The sequence below is a fragment of the Pogona vitticeps genome, chromosome 5 (assembly GCF_051106095.1).
Source record: "Pogona vitticeps strain Pit_001003342236 chromosome 5, PviZW2.1, whole genome shotgun sequence".
In the NCBI taxonomy this organism is placed as follows: domain Eukaryota; kingdom Metazoa; phylum Chordata; class Lepidosauria; order Squamata; family Agamidae; genus Pogona; species Pogona vitticeps.
Window position 1 is genome coordinate 61268526 of NC_135787.1, and position 14647 is coordinate 61283172.

A 14647-nucleotide genomic window follows, 5' to 3' on the forward strand; every position below is an offset into this window, starting at 1 on the left:
GGACAGATTTTGAGTCAACCCTATGAGGTTTATGCAGAACCAGCATAATCAATGTGAAACTAGCTGAAGCTTGGAACATCACAAGGATGCCAGGTGGAAGTTAGGTGGTGTGGGGTATGGGGGACTGTTCTAAAATTAGGAGTGGCCAAAGAGGATGTAAGAAATGTTTCTTTTGCTGAGGGTCAAAAGAGAGAAGTTGCTATTGTCAGCCTCCTTTGGGGTCAACAATTTCTTCTCAGTTCAACCCTGCAACAACAACTGTAATCACAGAACAGTTTATTTGCCATAAAGCAATGCTACCGCCAGCTACATCCAAGAACCAATATAATCTTTCCCACTCAGTAATGTTTAGCTTAACTTCCAGGCTCAAGGTCTTATTTTTAACTGAGGGACTATTCATGTACTCTATCAGAACTCAGCACTTGGTTGTTATACATTATGGCTTGTATCTAGGCAATTAGAATTTAACACGCACACACACACCCAACCACCACAATTCACCAACAATTTCCTCAGCCAGAATTCTGGCACCTTCAGCCAAAAAAGTCCAAATCCTCAGTGGAGTTATGGCACACACACCTGAGGCCCAGCATGTTCTTCTTGGCACCCACTGCAGAGGGAGAGAGAGTAGATGGAACTTGCTAAACTCCATGGGAGCTACAAGGAGTTGTGGGACTGGAAGTCTGTCTGCTCATTAGGCTCTGTACATGCTGGATCTCAAAAAACTACTCATCCCGGCTACATAGCCCTTTGTAATTCCCATGGAGTTTAGCAAGTCCCACATGCTCGCTCTCTCCCTCTGCAATAGCGGCAGAGAAAAACATACTGGGCCTCTGGTGTGTGTACCAAAATTCATTGGAGAACTTCAGTTTTTTGGCAACAGATGCCAGAATTCTGACAGTGGGAGTTCCTGGTGAATTGTGGAAGCTGTTGTAAATAAATAAAATCTGAAAATCCTATGTCTACTTGTATCCTTCAAAAATTTGCTGCCATATATATTTCATAGACCTTACTTATTTACAAAACTGTATGCTAGTCCAGAATTCTCAGAGGCAGCAAGATTATCACTATACTGTAAGGCTAAAAAAATCTTCTGAATCTAATACAGAAGTCTTCTCACTTTGTTTTCATTCCTTGCAAAGTTGTTTTTTCATTTATAGTTATGTACATGCAAAAATTTATATCCCAGCTTTCTAAGCAAGAAACAACTCAAGGCCCCTTCTCATAAAAAAACACACACACACATGTGTTACCCTCTCTGGTTTTAGAAAGGGTTAGTCTACATTAAAATTAAGCTTTGCAGTCAGTCTAGGTGCTTTATCTGCCACTGCAGTTGGCAGCTCAATCAGCAACAATGACTAGAAGTACCTTACACTCTCATAAATTGATTCACCTGCTATGATTTTTCTTAAGAAGCAGCTCCAAAATGTTCACGCAACTACAGTGGTGCCTCGCTTAATGAGTGCCTCGCTCAACGATGAATTCGCATAACGATGGCCTTTGCTGGAAATTTTGCCGCCTCACCTAACGATGTTTCCTATGGGGGATTTTCGCATAACGATGTTTGGGACCTTGCTTCACTTAACGATGACAGTTTTAGGTCCCCTGTTTCACTTAACTTTTTTTTGACAGCCCTGTTTTCGCTATTTTAAAAATATTCTAAAATGTTTAAAAATGTTTAAAATGCTTGAAATTGTTAGTGCACCTAATAAAACCTTCGTTAAAGTAATCTGGCTTCGTTCTGAGTCTTTTTGAATTTTTGGTGATTTTTTCACCATTGAAATGTATTGAATAGGCTCCTATTGGAACGGATTAACTGGTTTTCAATGCATTCCTATGGGAAATGGTGTTTCGCTTAACGATGTTTTCACATAACAATGTTTTTAATGGAACCAATTAACATCGTTATGCGAGGCACCACTGTACTTAAAACTGAAGCCACAATATCATTTGCCAGTCCAAGGTTGCTTACCCGCATAGGAGGAAACAGGGGAGATCTGTAGTGGATATAATTGACTCATACTGCTGGGCTGGTCATCACATTCTGTTCTCACCTCCACTACTTGGCAAACATCAGGAGGATTGGAAACGATCATATGATCTTCAGACCCAACTTCAAAGTGCTCATCTCCTACAACTTTGTATGGTAACACATGAGAATCATGACAATTATCTGTACACATAGCAATCAAAAGCATACATTGTATTCAAGCAAAAACCATTGTCATGAATCTAAAATGCACAGGGAACCTATGCAGAGGGCTCAGTTAATGACCCATACTAATTGGTATTTGAACTCAGGGTTTTAAAATTTCATTGAAGTGGAATCTGCTTAGCATTACTTATGGTGAAAATCCAGTGCATAACTCTGGGAAGACAGAAAATAGCCCTTAAGGCTGACACTTCATTTTCACATCTGTTGGTTGCATGGAAACCAATATCTCTCATCTCTCTCTCTCTCATATCTCTCTCTCTCTCAGGTCATTCAAAGAAAGAGGAAATTCTAACAAAACTGAGACATTCCTTCCTTGACAAGGGTTACAAAAAATCAAAACGGCCTATTGCTTTCTTCTTATTTTATAAAACAAAGGTTATTTAGCTACATGTATACCCACTTAAATCCTGTCTTGTCTTTCTCCTCATGATCAGGATGTCTGCTCTAGCTGAACTGAAACCCATGTTCAGATTTTCACTAGTGACAATGAGTTGTATAATCATATTTAAAGTAAGCTCACTGTAATCACTGTGACTGAAATGAGTCACATCTAACTTACACTGAATTCTAGTATATATTAAGTGTGAATAGGCCTGAATCTAACTCACAGGCTGCTATCATGACCTATACTAGCTCCATAAAACAATTAAATCTGTGGTGTGTAGTTTTCATCAAGATTCCAAACAAAACCAGAATATTATTACCCTGCTGCTATAACTCTTGTCAGATAACTGAAAGTATAGCAACACAGAACTTTAAAGGCCAAAGCTCTTGCTACAAGAATTTATTGGACATGAAAAGGAATGTGCTGAAATTGCTTACCTACAATGTTTATTGTACTGTCAACTTCAGATTTTATTGGGGAAGATAAGCAGTACTCGGAAAACCCCTGACTTGTTCCATTACTTAATTCATAAGATGACTCTTCTGGTTCTTGCTGGAAAAAGAATATTGTGGTGGGTATTAGGATTATTAATAACAGGAAGTATGTGGAATAAAACACTTTCTCCTTTTATCGGTAGCCAGACTGTAGCAGATATGGTATTTTTGACCTATAGAACAGGAACCCAATCCATCCTTTTCGTATATAACTCATTTGTTTACAATGTGTGGCATTTGTAAGATTTCTCTCAAGAAAAGTCCATGTATGATTTGTCATGAAAAATGATGCTGTGGGTTTACAAACATCATTAAACCTTTATTCTTATTAGGTATTTATCATAGTTTTCCAAGTACAGTGGTGCCCCGCATAGCGATGATAATCCCTGCAGCCAAAATCATCACTATACGGATACGTCACTATGCGAAATAAAAAAGCCCATAGGAATGTATTAAAACCCATTTAATGCATTCCTATGGGCAAAAAACTCACCTTTATGCGAAAATCCTCCATGCCGCCGCCATTTTCGCTGCCCGGTAAGCGAGGAATCCGGGCCGAAACACAGCGGGCAGCCATTTTGCCATCTTCTCTGCTCCAGCCCCTCCCCCTCCCCGCCTTACAGCTGATCTGCGTTGCTCTTAGAAGCTTCCCAAGGCTTGCCCAGCAGGTAAACAGGCAGTGGAAATCCACTGGGGAAGCCTCTGAAAGCGGCGCTTTGCCGGGGTGGGTGTGGGTGTGGCAGGGGCAGGCCCGCCATCCCCAGCGCCCCTCCAGAGCCCCCCCTCGTGCCACTTTCGGAAGCCTCCTGGGGCTTTTTCAGCAGTGAAAATGCACCTCTGAAAGCCCCGCTTTGCCACGGGGGCGTGCGAGGGGGATGGCGGGGGGCGGCGGGCCTGCCCCTGCCACACCCACACCCACCCCGGCAAAGCGCCACTTTCAGAAGCCTCCTGGGGCTTTTTCAGCAGTGAAAATGCACCTCTGAAAGCCCCGCTTTGCCGCGGGGGGTGGCACGAGGGGTGGCGCTGGGGGTGGCAGGCCTGCTCCTGCCGCACCCCCACCCACCCCCACCCTGGCAAAGCGCCACTTTCAGAGGCTTCCCCAGTGCATTTCCACTGCCTGTTTACCTGCTGGGCAAGCCTGGGGAAGCTTCTAAGAGCAGCACCGATCAGCTGTAAGGCGGGGAGGGGCTGGAGCGGAGAAGATGGCTCCCAGCTCTTTTCTGGGACGATTGCTTCCCCCCCTCATCGCAAGCTGTGCAAAAATGGGGCATTTGCGATGATGGGGGGGGGAGCCATCATCGCAAAGCGATTTTTCCCTATAGGGAACATCGCAATGCAATCGCAAAAGCGATGGCAAAATCTTCATTGCTATGTGGATTCGTCGTTAAATGGGGCGCCCGTTAAGCAAGGCACCACTGTATAGGGAAATAAAATGAGCAAGGAAGGGATGGTCACCACAAGATTCCATTCCACAAAACCAAGACTTTTCAACTTAACAAAGTCTTCTTGAGTGGGAGCCTCATGGCAAAATCATCTGAGTCATGTTACCTATTAAATGCACTTGAAGAGCACATGTCCTCCTAGGGAATAAAAGATGTGAGCCAGCCTCTGTCATGAGACTAAGGCCTATATTCAGGCAGCCATGTTTTTTCTCTGTATCACATGGGATTTTCTTGATTTTTCTGCTTCTTGCTTGGATGGAGAAGGGGAGAACTAAAATTAAAGCTTACTGCATCTGTGGTCACCTTGAAATGTGAAGTTATCCCATTTCCAGAAGATGATGTAAAAACTGAGTGTGTATCTTGTGATTCCACCATACAGTGGACAAAAAGTGCTAATACTGTGCTGGATAAACAAAACGCAGCATGGCTGGCATGCACAACTGCACCTCAGAGAAATATGGGGAATAATGTATGTACTGCATTCCCTATATGAATTGCACTCCTTTCCTGTGTGACCATAATTATTTGAAATTCAAAATACAGACATTGTACAATATGTCATTTGGCTATTTGTCATAGTACATGACTGAAAGAACTCGGCATGTTTAGCCTTGAGAAAAGAAGACTGGGGGGAGATATGATAGCACTTTTCAGATACTTGAAAGGCTGTCATACAGAGGAGGGGCAGGATCATCCCCGACTGCAGGACATTCAGCAATAGGCTCAAGTTACAGGAAGCTAAATTTCAGTTGAATATCAGGGGGGAAAAAACTTCCTGTTAAAGCAGTATGGCAATGGAACCAATTACCTTGAGAGGTGGTGAGTGCTCCAATACTGGAGGCATTCAAGAGAAATTTAGACAACGACCTGGCTGATATCCTCTGATCTGTATTCCTTCACTGGGCAGGGGATTGGACTTGACGGCCTTACACGCCCCTTCCAACTTTATTATTATATTATTCTATGATCTTAGCCAAAGAGGGCTGCCACTGTGGAGGCACGAAGGCCATTTTTAAGAGTACTAGATCTTCAAAAGTTCTCCCATCATTATCAGACCATGAACAGGTAATATCTTTGCCCACGAATCAGTTAGAATTACCTTAATTTGTTTCATTTTGTCCTCCTTCTCTGGCTTGGGTTTTTTCCCTGTAGAAATGAAAACAGAGTATTTTACAATGATTTCCTCAATTCTGCCAAACTCCACCCAGTATCTCCAAATATCAGAAAGCCACTGACCATAACAACTATTTTAGAACCGCCCCCTCAAACTGTCTGAAATCAAGGAAAGCTCTATAGCTGCAGAGGTTGCAGTTTAGACTGAAAGTGTGACAATATGATTGTGATAAGGAGCAGATGCTTCATTAAAATATGCATAGGTATTGCAATCTAAAACAGATGTGGCACTCTGTTTTGCTCATTTCTTTTACCTCTTATCTTCAGGGGATTAACTAGCAAAACACAAGACATGATGCAAAACCATTATGCTGTGTTTCTCCTTGCCTTGAACCTTGCTGGGACTTTCCATATACAAAGCATAATGCTCTACTACTGAGCTATAACCCCTCTCCTCACTGGTACTAATTAATGGAGCAGACACATGCTTAGTGTAATGGTGTCCCATAGAGTGCTCAGTTGAAAACAATGGTATTTTCAAGAGAAAACAAGAAGAAGCTGGTGCCCTCTGCCTCTCAGCTGAAAGCAGTCACCTCTTTTCTCACACAAAAGTGAAGATACTACCAAAGCACAGAAATAATTCTTTATAAATAAAATAAAATTAATAATAATAATAATAATTCATTGCAAATGGATTCTTTACCCCTAATTCATTAAAATGTTTTTCTCAATTATAATATGCAAACAATTGTATTTTCAAGAGACAATTAATAATGGTTACAATTAATTTATTAGTGACCCTCTTAGTAACTTAGTAATTTTTTAATGTAATGGTTCTAATTACTTAATTTTGTAAAATGTCCCCTATGTTTTTAACATCAAAGAAATAACAGAGCTTAGGAAATTTCTGCTGGCTTGTATTAGTGCCAACACCAACATTTACAAACTGCGAACATGACAACACAAAACCTGCAGTTGTCCAATTTACAGAGTATCAATCTCCATCACCAAGCCATTCGTTAGGCCTACAAAGGTAGACAAGAAAACATCTACCTTTCTTAGATGGCCTTTCAGATAATGGCAACATCCGGTATACCCTGAAAGCATTATTTCCTTTCTTTATGCTTTTGTCTTTGACCTCTTCAATATCAGGTAATGAGTTCATTGCACATCGAAAATTTGCTTTCCATGTCTTTGGATCTGCTTTATCAACATCTGGCTGGTACTTTCCTAAGGAAGAAGAAAAACAATACTTGTTCAATTGTTCTTTGTTACACAGTTGAGGAGAATTTGCTTACAAGGGCAGTTTAGAGTGAAGGTTTAATTTCAGTATGAGGAAGGAAAGGCAGTGGGGAAAGGCCGGCCACCCAGAGACAAGGCCTGTTTTTTAAAAAAGGACAGCAGTGTGTGTGTGTGTGGGGGGGGGGGGAAGCACACTATAAGCTTCCTTCTTTATTCCAATAAGCTTGCCCATTATTTGTTTCTTCCCTTGCAAGGTAGAAACACAATACCAGCTGTTCCTACTGTATGAGTCTTATTCTGAAAGCACTCCTATTACTATCCAGTGACATAATTCCCATGTGATGCAAGTCAAATGCTAAGATTCATGATATCATGCCAACAACTAGTAGAAGACATTCCTTTACATCCAGACTTTACTATTCATATGTGTAGCTCTGAATGCTGTCCATGATGTGCCTCGAAACATGTTCTACTTGTCCAGATTTGTCCATACCTGAATTATAAAATCAGCAGTGACCTTCAAGGCATATAAACCTCTCTCATACACACAATGCTTCCGCTCACATAGGGCTACCCTATTTATCTGAATGGAAAGGAGAGCAATGTGTAGACAAAGTGATACATGTGGAGACTTACTTCCTTCAGTTTATTCAAAAGAGGAAGTGCTTGCAGCTGCAAGTGCACCAAAAATTTACTGCACAACTCATGAAATGCTACCCAGCATGATCACATGAAAAAGTAAAACAGAAAATTGTAATATTTGGTGGGGGAGAAAAAGGCCTCACGCCATACCATTCTAGCAGAAATGTGTTTCTTTTACCTGTATGAATGGCCCAGTTCCTAAACAAAGGAGCATCTTTTTCAACATCCCACCCATGACGAGCTGCATGCATCCAAGGAATCTGAAAAATCTTTTTTTCCTGGAAGAGAAAACAAACAGGACATGAATATCAACAGCTTAACTCATACATTGTCTTAAATCTTGTTCTGCACATATTTTCTGCCACTTAGACAATGATTCAAGAATCTTTCTCAATTACTAAAGCTGACACTGATGCTATTTAAGGTTAGGCAAAACAATTAAACAACAACAAAACCAACTTGACCTCCCTTGTACATCATAAAATAGTACTAGGTTCTCAAAATTTATTGCCAATATTTGTGATACATTTATATACAGAATATTGTTATTGCCATGCCTTCAAACAAATATTTTAAATTTCATTGGCTTTTCTAAACATCTCAATTACTTTTATTGCCTAGAATGGACCCCCTTTGGGATTAAAATATGCATGTCTAGAAATGTCTCTGGCTGACTGAATACTCAAAAAATATAGCAGACTAAAAATTAAAAATAATTAGATACCTTTGTGATAACACTGAAAATTCACAATTGCTAGCCCAACGGGCCTTGCCAATACAAACAAATAATTATATACAGGCTTGATCACTGGTAACCCATAATATCTAGACATGTGGAAGGAGATTAGCAATTCTGACCGGCCAATTAACATTGCCTACACAGCCATGAATATAAAAATCAAACATTATGAGTTGCTTCACTTTGTAGCACCAAACAAGTATTCATTCACATGCTGCCACCGCCTTCTCCTTTATCCTCCCCCCTTATCACCTTCCACATAATTGTTTCCTTCCTGGTTTTCAGGAAACCACCAGTTTGTGGCTTCATCTAAATCAGAAAAATGGTTTGTGCTTGTCTTGCAAGCCAGGATTATAAATTAGGACTTAACCAAGGTAAACATGAGCAGGATTCAAATCCCTACTTGCCCATGGAAACTCACTGGGAGAGTGGAACTAGTAAAACTACTCCTTTAACATCGCACTCATCTTGAAAGTCCTATCAGGTTTGTTGTAAGTCAGTTCTGACTTGAAAGCACAGAACACACACAAATATGAACAGAGGACTCATTCCTATACCACCAAATATTATAAAGGAAATGTTTGCCTAGTTTGTTCTCACTGCTTAAAAACACAGACAGGCCTTACCTCATTTAGCCACTTCAGACCTGGGATTTTGTTTGAATTTATTTGTTCTTCTAGCCATGGACGCATTCGCATTCTTTCCACAGGCATTGTTTCCTTTGTAAGAAGAGGAAGCTCTGATAAATTTTTTCTGGTAAGCTAGACAGTTTCCTTTTTATAGTACACAAAAGAAAACATAACTAAATTTTAAAAAATAAAAATAAAAACAAGCAAGCAAGCATGTATCTGAAAACCTTATGGGATGGCCAAACTTAAAGCAGACCCATTAAAATCCAGGATGCTTATATTCGTCGTTGCTAAAATGAAAAAGGCCAGGGAGGTAAAAGTAGCCTGAAATGGTCAACTATACTACTGCGACTTCTAGGAGAACAACCATCTTTTGGGGGGTCCAAAAACTTTGGGGTGAAATGTTACAAAATGGTGGCTGTAGCCCTCTGCGGCCCAAAGAACTGCAGTCCCCCAACTCCTGCAAGTTGCCTATTTCTGCCAGTAAAGTAGCCATATAAAAGTTAAAGGTTCAGTGTTAATCAGGTCCAACTTTTAGATAGAAGGGTACATGAGGCAAAAGGCATTTGGACATGTGGACTGGACTGGCCTACAGACAGTTTTTCAATATTCAGTGGTTTCAGTGAGGGAGTTAAAGAACACATCACATTGCTTGCAATAGACATTAATAAGAGTTTGGTCACTCTTGGGTTTGCTTGGGTTAGTCTCTTTGTTTGGGCTAGTCTCTAGACTTCTAAGCAATCATATGCACTCTTAATTGGAGATGACCCGCTGAATTTCTGTAAACAAGGAGAGGATCAGGTTATGGACACTTTATACTTTGGTGGGATTTATGCATCCCTGTTTCCTTTATACATCACTGAAGGGCTGAAATCATACATTAGGTCTCATACAGTGACCAATGAGCAAATATCAAGTGAATTATGAGCCTGCAATATAATATGACAGTAAAATTCAGCCAGTGTAAGCTTAGATATCATATATAACATGTTTTCCTGAATCAGGAATGCCATAGACCTAAAATGATGTTATACTTCAGACAGAATGGTATGCTGCGCTGAAAATAGAAGTGTCTTCACGCCAGATCAGCAAATGAAGGTAGAATTCAAGTAATTTGAATTATAAAAATTGGGTTAATCCCCCCAGAAGAAATATAATATGTTTTCCTTGTTCAGTCAAGAAGACGTGAAAAGTAAATCAATGACTAAGGCACTGTTCTAGGAAAAAAAACATGTTCTCTCTATATGGGTGTTGTATTACAGAGCTCAGAAACCTTTTACACTTCAACTTCTAGAATGATCAAGATTAGACCACTGTAACGTGCTCTATGTGGGGCTGCTTTTGAGGCTGATGCGGAAACTTCAAGTGGTGCAGAATGCAGTGGCCAGACTCCTTACTGGAGTGAGAAAACACCAACATATTTCTCCTGTTCTGGCCATGCTGCACTGGCTGCCCATCCGTTTCTGCATTGAATTCAAAGTTCTAATGCTTACCTATAAGGCCGTAAACAGTTTAGGACTTCGATACCTGCTCCCACTAAGATCTACTTGGATCACCTGCACGAGTCAGGAGGTGAGGCTGAGGAGCCTGATGCCGAAGGAGGCCCGGAGGGAAAAGACTCGAAGCCGGGCCTTCTCGGCGGTGGTTCCTCGCCTTTGGAACAACCTTCTTCCAGAGATTCGCAAGGCCCCTACGCTGGGTACTTTCAAATGCCAGCTGAAAACATGGATGTACATCCAGGCCTTCCCTCCAGTCAACTACTGATTTCTTTTGCTTTGCTATTTAAATAAATAAATAAATAAATAAATAAATAAATAAATAAATAAATAAATAAATAAATAAATAAATAAATAATCAGGGGCCATGACCACTGTGGGCTTCTGGGAGTTGCAGTCTAAACAAGAAACTTTTACAAGCTCTGAGTGTTCATTATTTGCAGAGTATCAGAGAGCTTTGGCCAAGAGTTTTAAAAACAGCCTACAACTTGGGGGGAGCAGGGTAATTGCCCGGAAAGCAGGAGTGCCAAAATTTGTAGTATCTCAGCTGACAACTGCTACAGGGAGCTGAAAGGGACAGCATACAGTGGTGCCTCGCTTAACGAGTGCCTCGCTCAACGATGAATTCGCATAACGATGGCCTTTGCTGGAAATTTTGCTGCCTCACCTAACGATTTTTCCTATCGGGGATTTTTGCATAACGATGTTTGGGACCTTGCTTCACTTAACGATGACAGTTTTAGGTCCCCTGTTTCGCTTAACGTTTTTTTTGACAGCCCTGTTTTCGCTATTTTAAAAATATTCTAAAATATTTAAAAAATGTTTAAAATGCTTGGAATCATTGGTGCACCTAATAAAACCTTCGTTAAAGTAATTTGGCTTCGTTCTGAGTCTTTCTGAATTTTTGATGATTTTTTTTTCACCATTGAAATGTATTGAATAGGCTCCTATTTGAACGGATTAACCAGTTTTCAATGCATTCCTATGGGAAATGGTGTTTCGCTTAACGATGTTTTCACATAACAATGTTTTTAATGGAACCAATTAACATTGTTATGTGAGGCACCACTGTATTCTCAAGCCCTCTGTTTGTCTCAGAGGAATCAAGGAAAGGATTAATCTAATTTTACTTCACCTAAAATACAAACAACCTGGGATTTTCTTCTTTTCCCTAAGCCACAGTGCAAATTAGAGAAAACCCTGCCTTTCTCTGAGGCCTTGGGTTGGTTACAGGGCCGTGTTGCTAGTGATGCCATACACAGTAAGCTCAGTAAGTTAAACTAGTATCTGTGGACCCTTGCCTCCTGTGATCAAGGAACAAAAAAGATAATTGTGTACAGAATTCAAATGAAGACAAAGATAAGATTTGATTCCCCCAACCTTTAGTATGTTATATGAGCAAATTCCAGATCAACATGGAATATAAATGGATGATGCACCAGCTGCCAACAGTTTAGCATGACTGCTCTTGCCACCTTGTTAATGTTGCTACTGGCAGAGAATGAGGTTTGTACTGTGGCATGTCCCTGGAAGGCATATGCAGCTCATGAACAAGATGCTGCCAATGTACATGAAAAGCTACTCCATACGTTAGTGGCAAGGATGAAGAAACTATAGTTCCCTGCAGTGTGGTCTGTAAGATGGGCACTAGCACCTTTTGAACCTGGCACTACCTACCCATCCATCCTAACCTTCTGTCAGCTGCAGCATCTACCTACAGTGGGGTCTTGACTTAAGAACGGCTCGAGTTAAGAACATTTTGACTTAAGAACCACTCTCATAGGAAAATATTGACTTGACTTAAGTACTTAGATTTGAGTTAAGAACTGAAAAAAAAACCACGTGGGAGGCAGGGAAAGTGCAAAATGTGAACTTTCAGTTAACTGTTGGCCAGTGAAAAGGGTGCCTGTCTGCTTCCTCACTCCTCCCAGCGTTTAGAGAGTGGGTACTGCCTGGACTGTATTTTCCCTGCCTTCCTTGAACCTTTCTTGACCTAAGAAAAAAAAGAAATAAAATATCCCCCTCTAGTGGTCGAAGGCGGAATAGCAGCTTCCCATTAGTTTCTATGGACGGAAAAGAGCAGATACGGATCAAATGGTTTTCAATGCATTCCTATGGGAAATGCAGATTTGACTTGAGAACTTTTTGACTTGAGAACCGCCTTCCAATACGGATTAAGTTCTCAAGTCAAGACCCCACTGTATCTTTAGTGAGAACACTCACAGTCCAGCTGAACTAATCTACCTGACCTGAGATACAACAGAGAGGACACTTCACTCCGTTTCCTTCTCTATCTGCAACTAGCCCATTTGTATCGGAAAGCCATCTTTACCCTTTGTCTCAAGTAAGAAATTATCCTGCCCGGCCTTGTACCTCCTCTTTGTATTTGTGTAAGCTCTCTCAGCTAATTGCGAACAACGCAGCTAGGAACGGTGAATTCCTTTGTCACAAAAACTTCTACAGAAGCACTTGGGACATTTGTGGGGAAGCACCACAAGTGCCAGAAAGAAGCAGAGTTCTGAGACAGATGGCAAGCCCATTCCCCTTTCACAAACACATACAGTATAAACTTTTTTCCCTACCAGTGCAAAACCAGAAGGTGCAGAGGAGGTTTCTACTTTTCTTACCTAGCAGTTATGGTTTTGCAAGACCTGAGAGAAAAGTAGGCTGTTTTCAGATGAACAGTGTCAGTGCTTGGCATTGCAACTGTTACTGTATGCAAGATAAAAGAAAGGACTGCCAGAAGTTCTGTTCCCCTCAACCCAATCCCCTGCAAATTTCAGAGAAGGAGCAAATTGGGTGGCAGTTCCTCCCTGTTAACTGCAGCATGATGTTGGACTGGACTGTTTCTGTGTTTCAGGGAGATTCCATCCCCAAGGCAGAAATGTAATTATCTTTACATGCAGTGGATTGTAAATGAGGATCTCTGCATGCACATGGTCTGAGTGTGGACAGAAGATACAGGAGGTTCAAAAAGAAAGCAAAGGGTAAGCTTAGGAAATGTAAACTGCCTTAAGCCAATATTTCAAACTGTAGCTGAGAAACTATGGGTTTCTATTGCTATTGAACTTTCAACAGCAATGGGAGCTGTCTTGCAAGCAATTACAGTTGGGTGTGGAGACCATAAACAAATACGTATGAGGTATAAGTTCCTCCGTAGTGTTAGAGTGGCTCCAGACATAGTTTTTGTTTTCCACACCAGTACCCTTCCTAATTCAGTTAATTCTACAAGAACTTCTGACATTGCGATCCTCTATTTCCATTTTTATTTCAACATTAAAAAGATGGGAAAGTGCTTTCTAACTGTTGGCATAAATCACCTTCCGTTCAGAAATGCTCCTTTCAACTCCCTAGCCCATCAAGTTATATATATGATGAAGTGCCTTGCTTTACACACAGAGCTTCTCATTCAGAATGGGCCACCTGACTCCAGGAAGCTGGAGATCCTGTGAGGAAGTCTGGCATATAAAAGCAAGAGACTGGAGAGGCAGGTAACTGTGGCTTTGGACAATTTCCCTCCTATCCCCCAACAACTAATGAAACAGCTGGAGTTCTCCCACCCTACCATGAGGCTGGTGCTTCAAACTGTTATATAAAATTACAGCAACTTAAGCCAGGAGGTATAAATTTTGCCCAGATGCAAGGACTTTGTGTGCCCGCTGCTTTCACTTAACCACCCTCCCCCACCTGGCAAGGATCAAAACAGAACATGCATTAACGTTCCTATCTCTCCCAAGCAGCCGCGCACAAAGCCAATGATTCAGGAATATGCAAACGCCTTTTACCTACAGTTCTATGTGGTTAAAATTGAACAAGAGTAGCTGCATGAAAACATAATTCTCTCTCACATACATACATGCCATACATAAAGATATGTGGCATTATCATCATCATAGTTGTTGTTATGTTTCCATAGCTTCTGAGATCATTTTGAACAATTCCTTTTTTAACAAATAAAAGACAGATATTAATGTGTACATCTATGTGGGACAAGCTAAGCCTCAAGTTTCTTCTAATTTCCACAAACCAGTGTCCAGATGATTTGTTTATTCCTACACTGCTCCACAGGATCAAAGACTAGGTCTTGTACTTCAGAGAATCCAGCTTTTGAATATGGGGAGTTCAGACGATCACCAGAATTAAATAATGAAGCAATAGATGTGTTACAGTAAAACTCATGCTGCATTATTTGCATTTGGTGGATGAGAGCCCAATCTGTCAAATATCTAAAGTATATGTTGGGGAAAAAA

General features: G+C 40.8%; 1 protein-coding gene across 5 annotated transcripts in view; it reads right to left on the reverse strand.

Annotated features, from left to right (window-relative positions):
• IRF2 (interferon regulatory factor 2) overlaps positions 1-14647 on the reverse strand; it is a 45326-nt gene that overhangs the window by 12052 nt on the left and 18627 nt on the right. For 4 of the 5 annotated variants that reach the window (XM_020802738.3, XM_020802759.3, XM_020802749.3 and 1 more), the window contains exons 3-8: positions 8899-8991; positions 7712-7811; positions 6703-6879; positions 5636-5682; positions 3038-3152; positions 1973-2137 (exon numbers count right to left, since the gene is read on the reverse strand). In XM_020802738.3, the coding sequence (XP_020658397.1) occupies positions 1973-2137; positions 3038-3152; positions 5636-5682; positions 6703-6879; positions 7712-7811; positions 8899-8985 (691 nt within the window). In that variant the 5' untranslated portion in view covers positions 8986-8991. Of the gene's footprint in view, positions 1-1972; positions 2138-3037; positions 3153-5635; positions 5683-6702; positions 6880-7711; positions 7812-8898; positions 9046-14647 lie in introns of all 5 variants that reach the window. The other variant, XM_078393905.1, reaches the window with a different exon arrangement.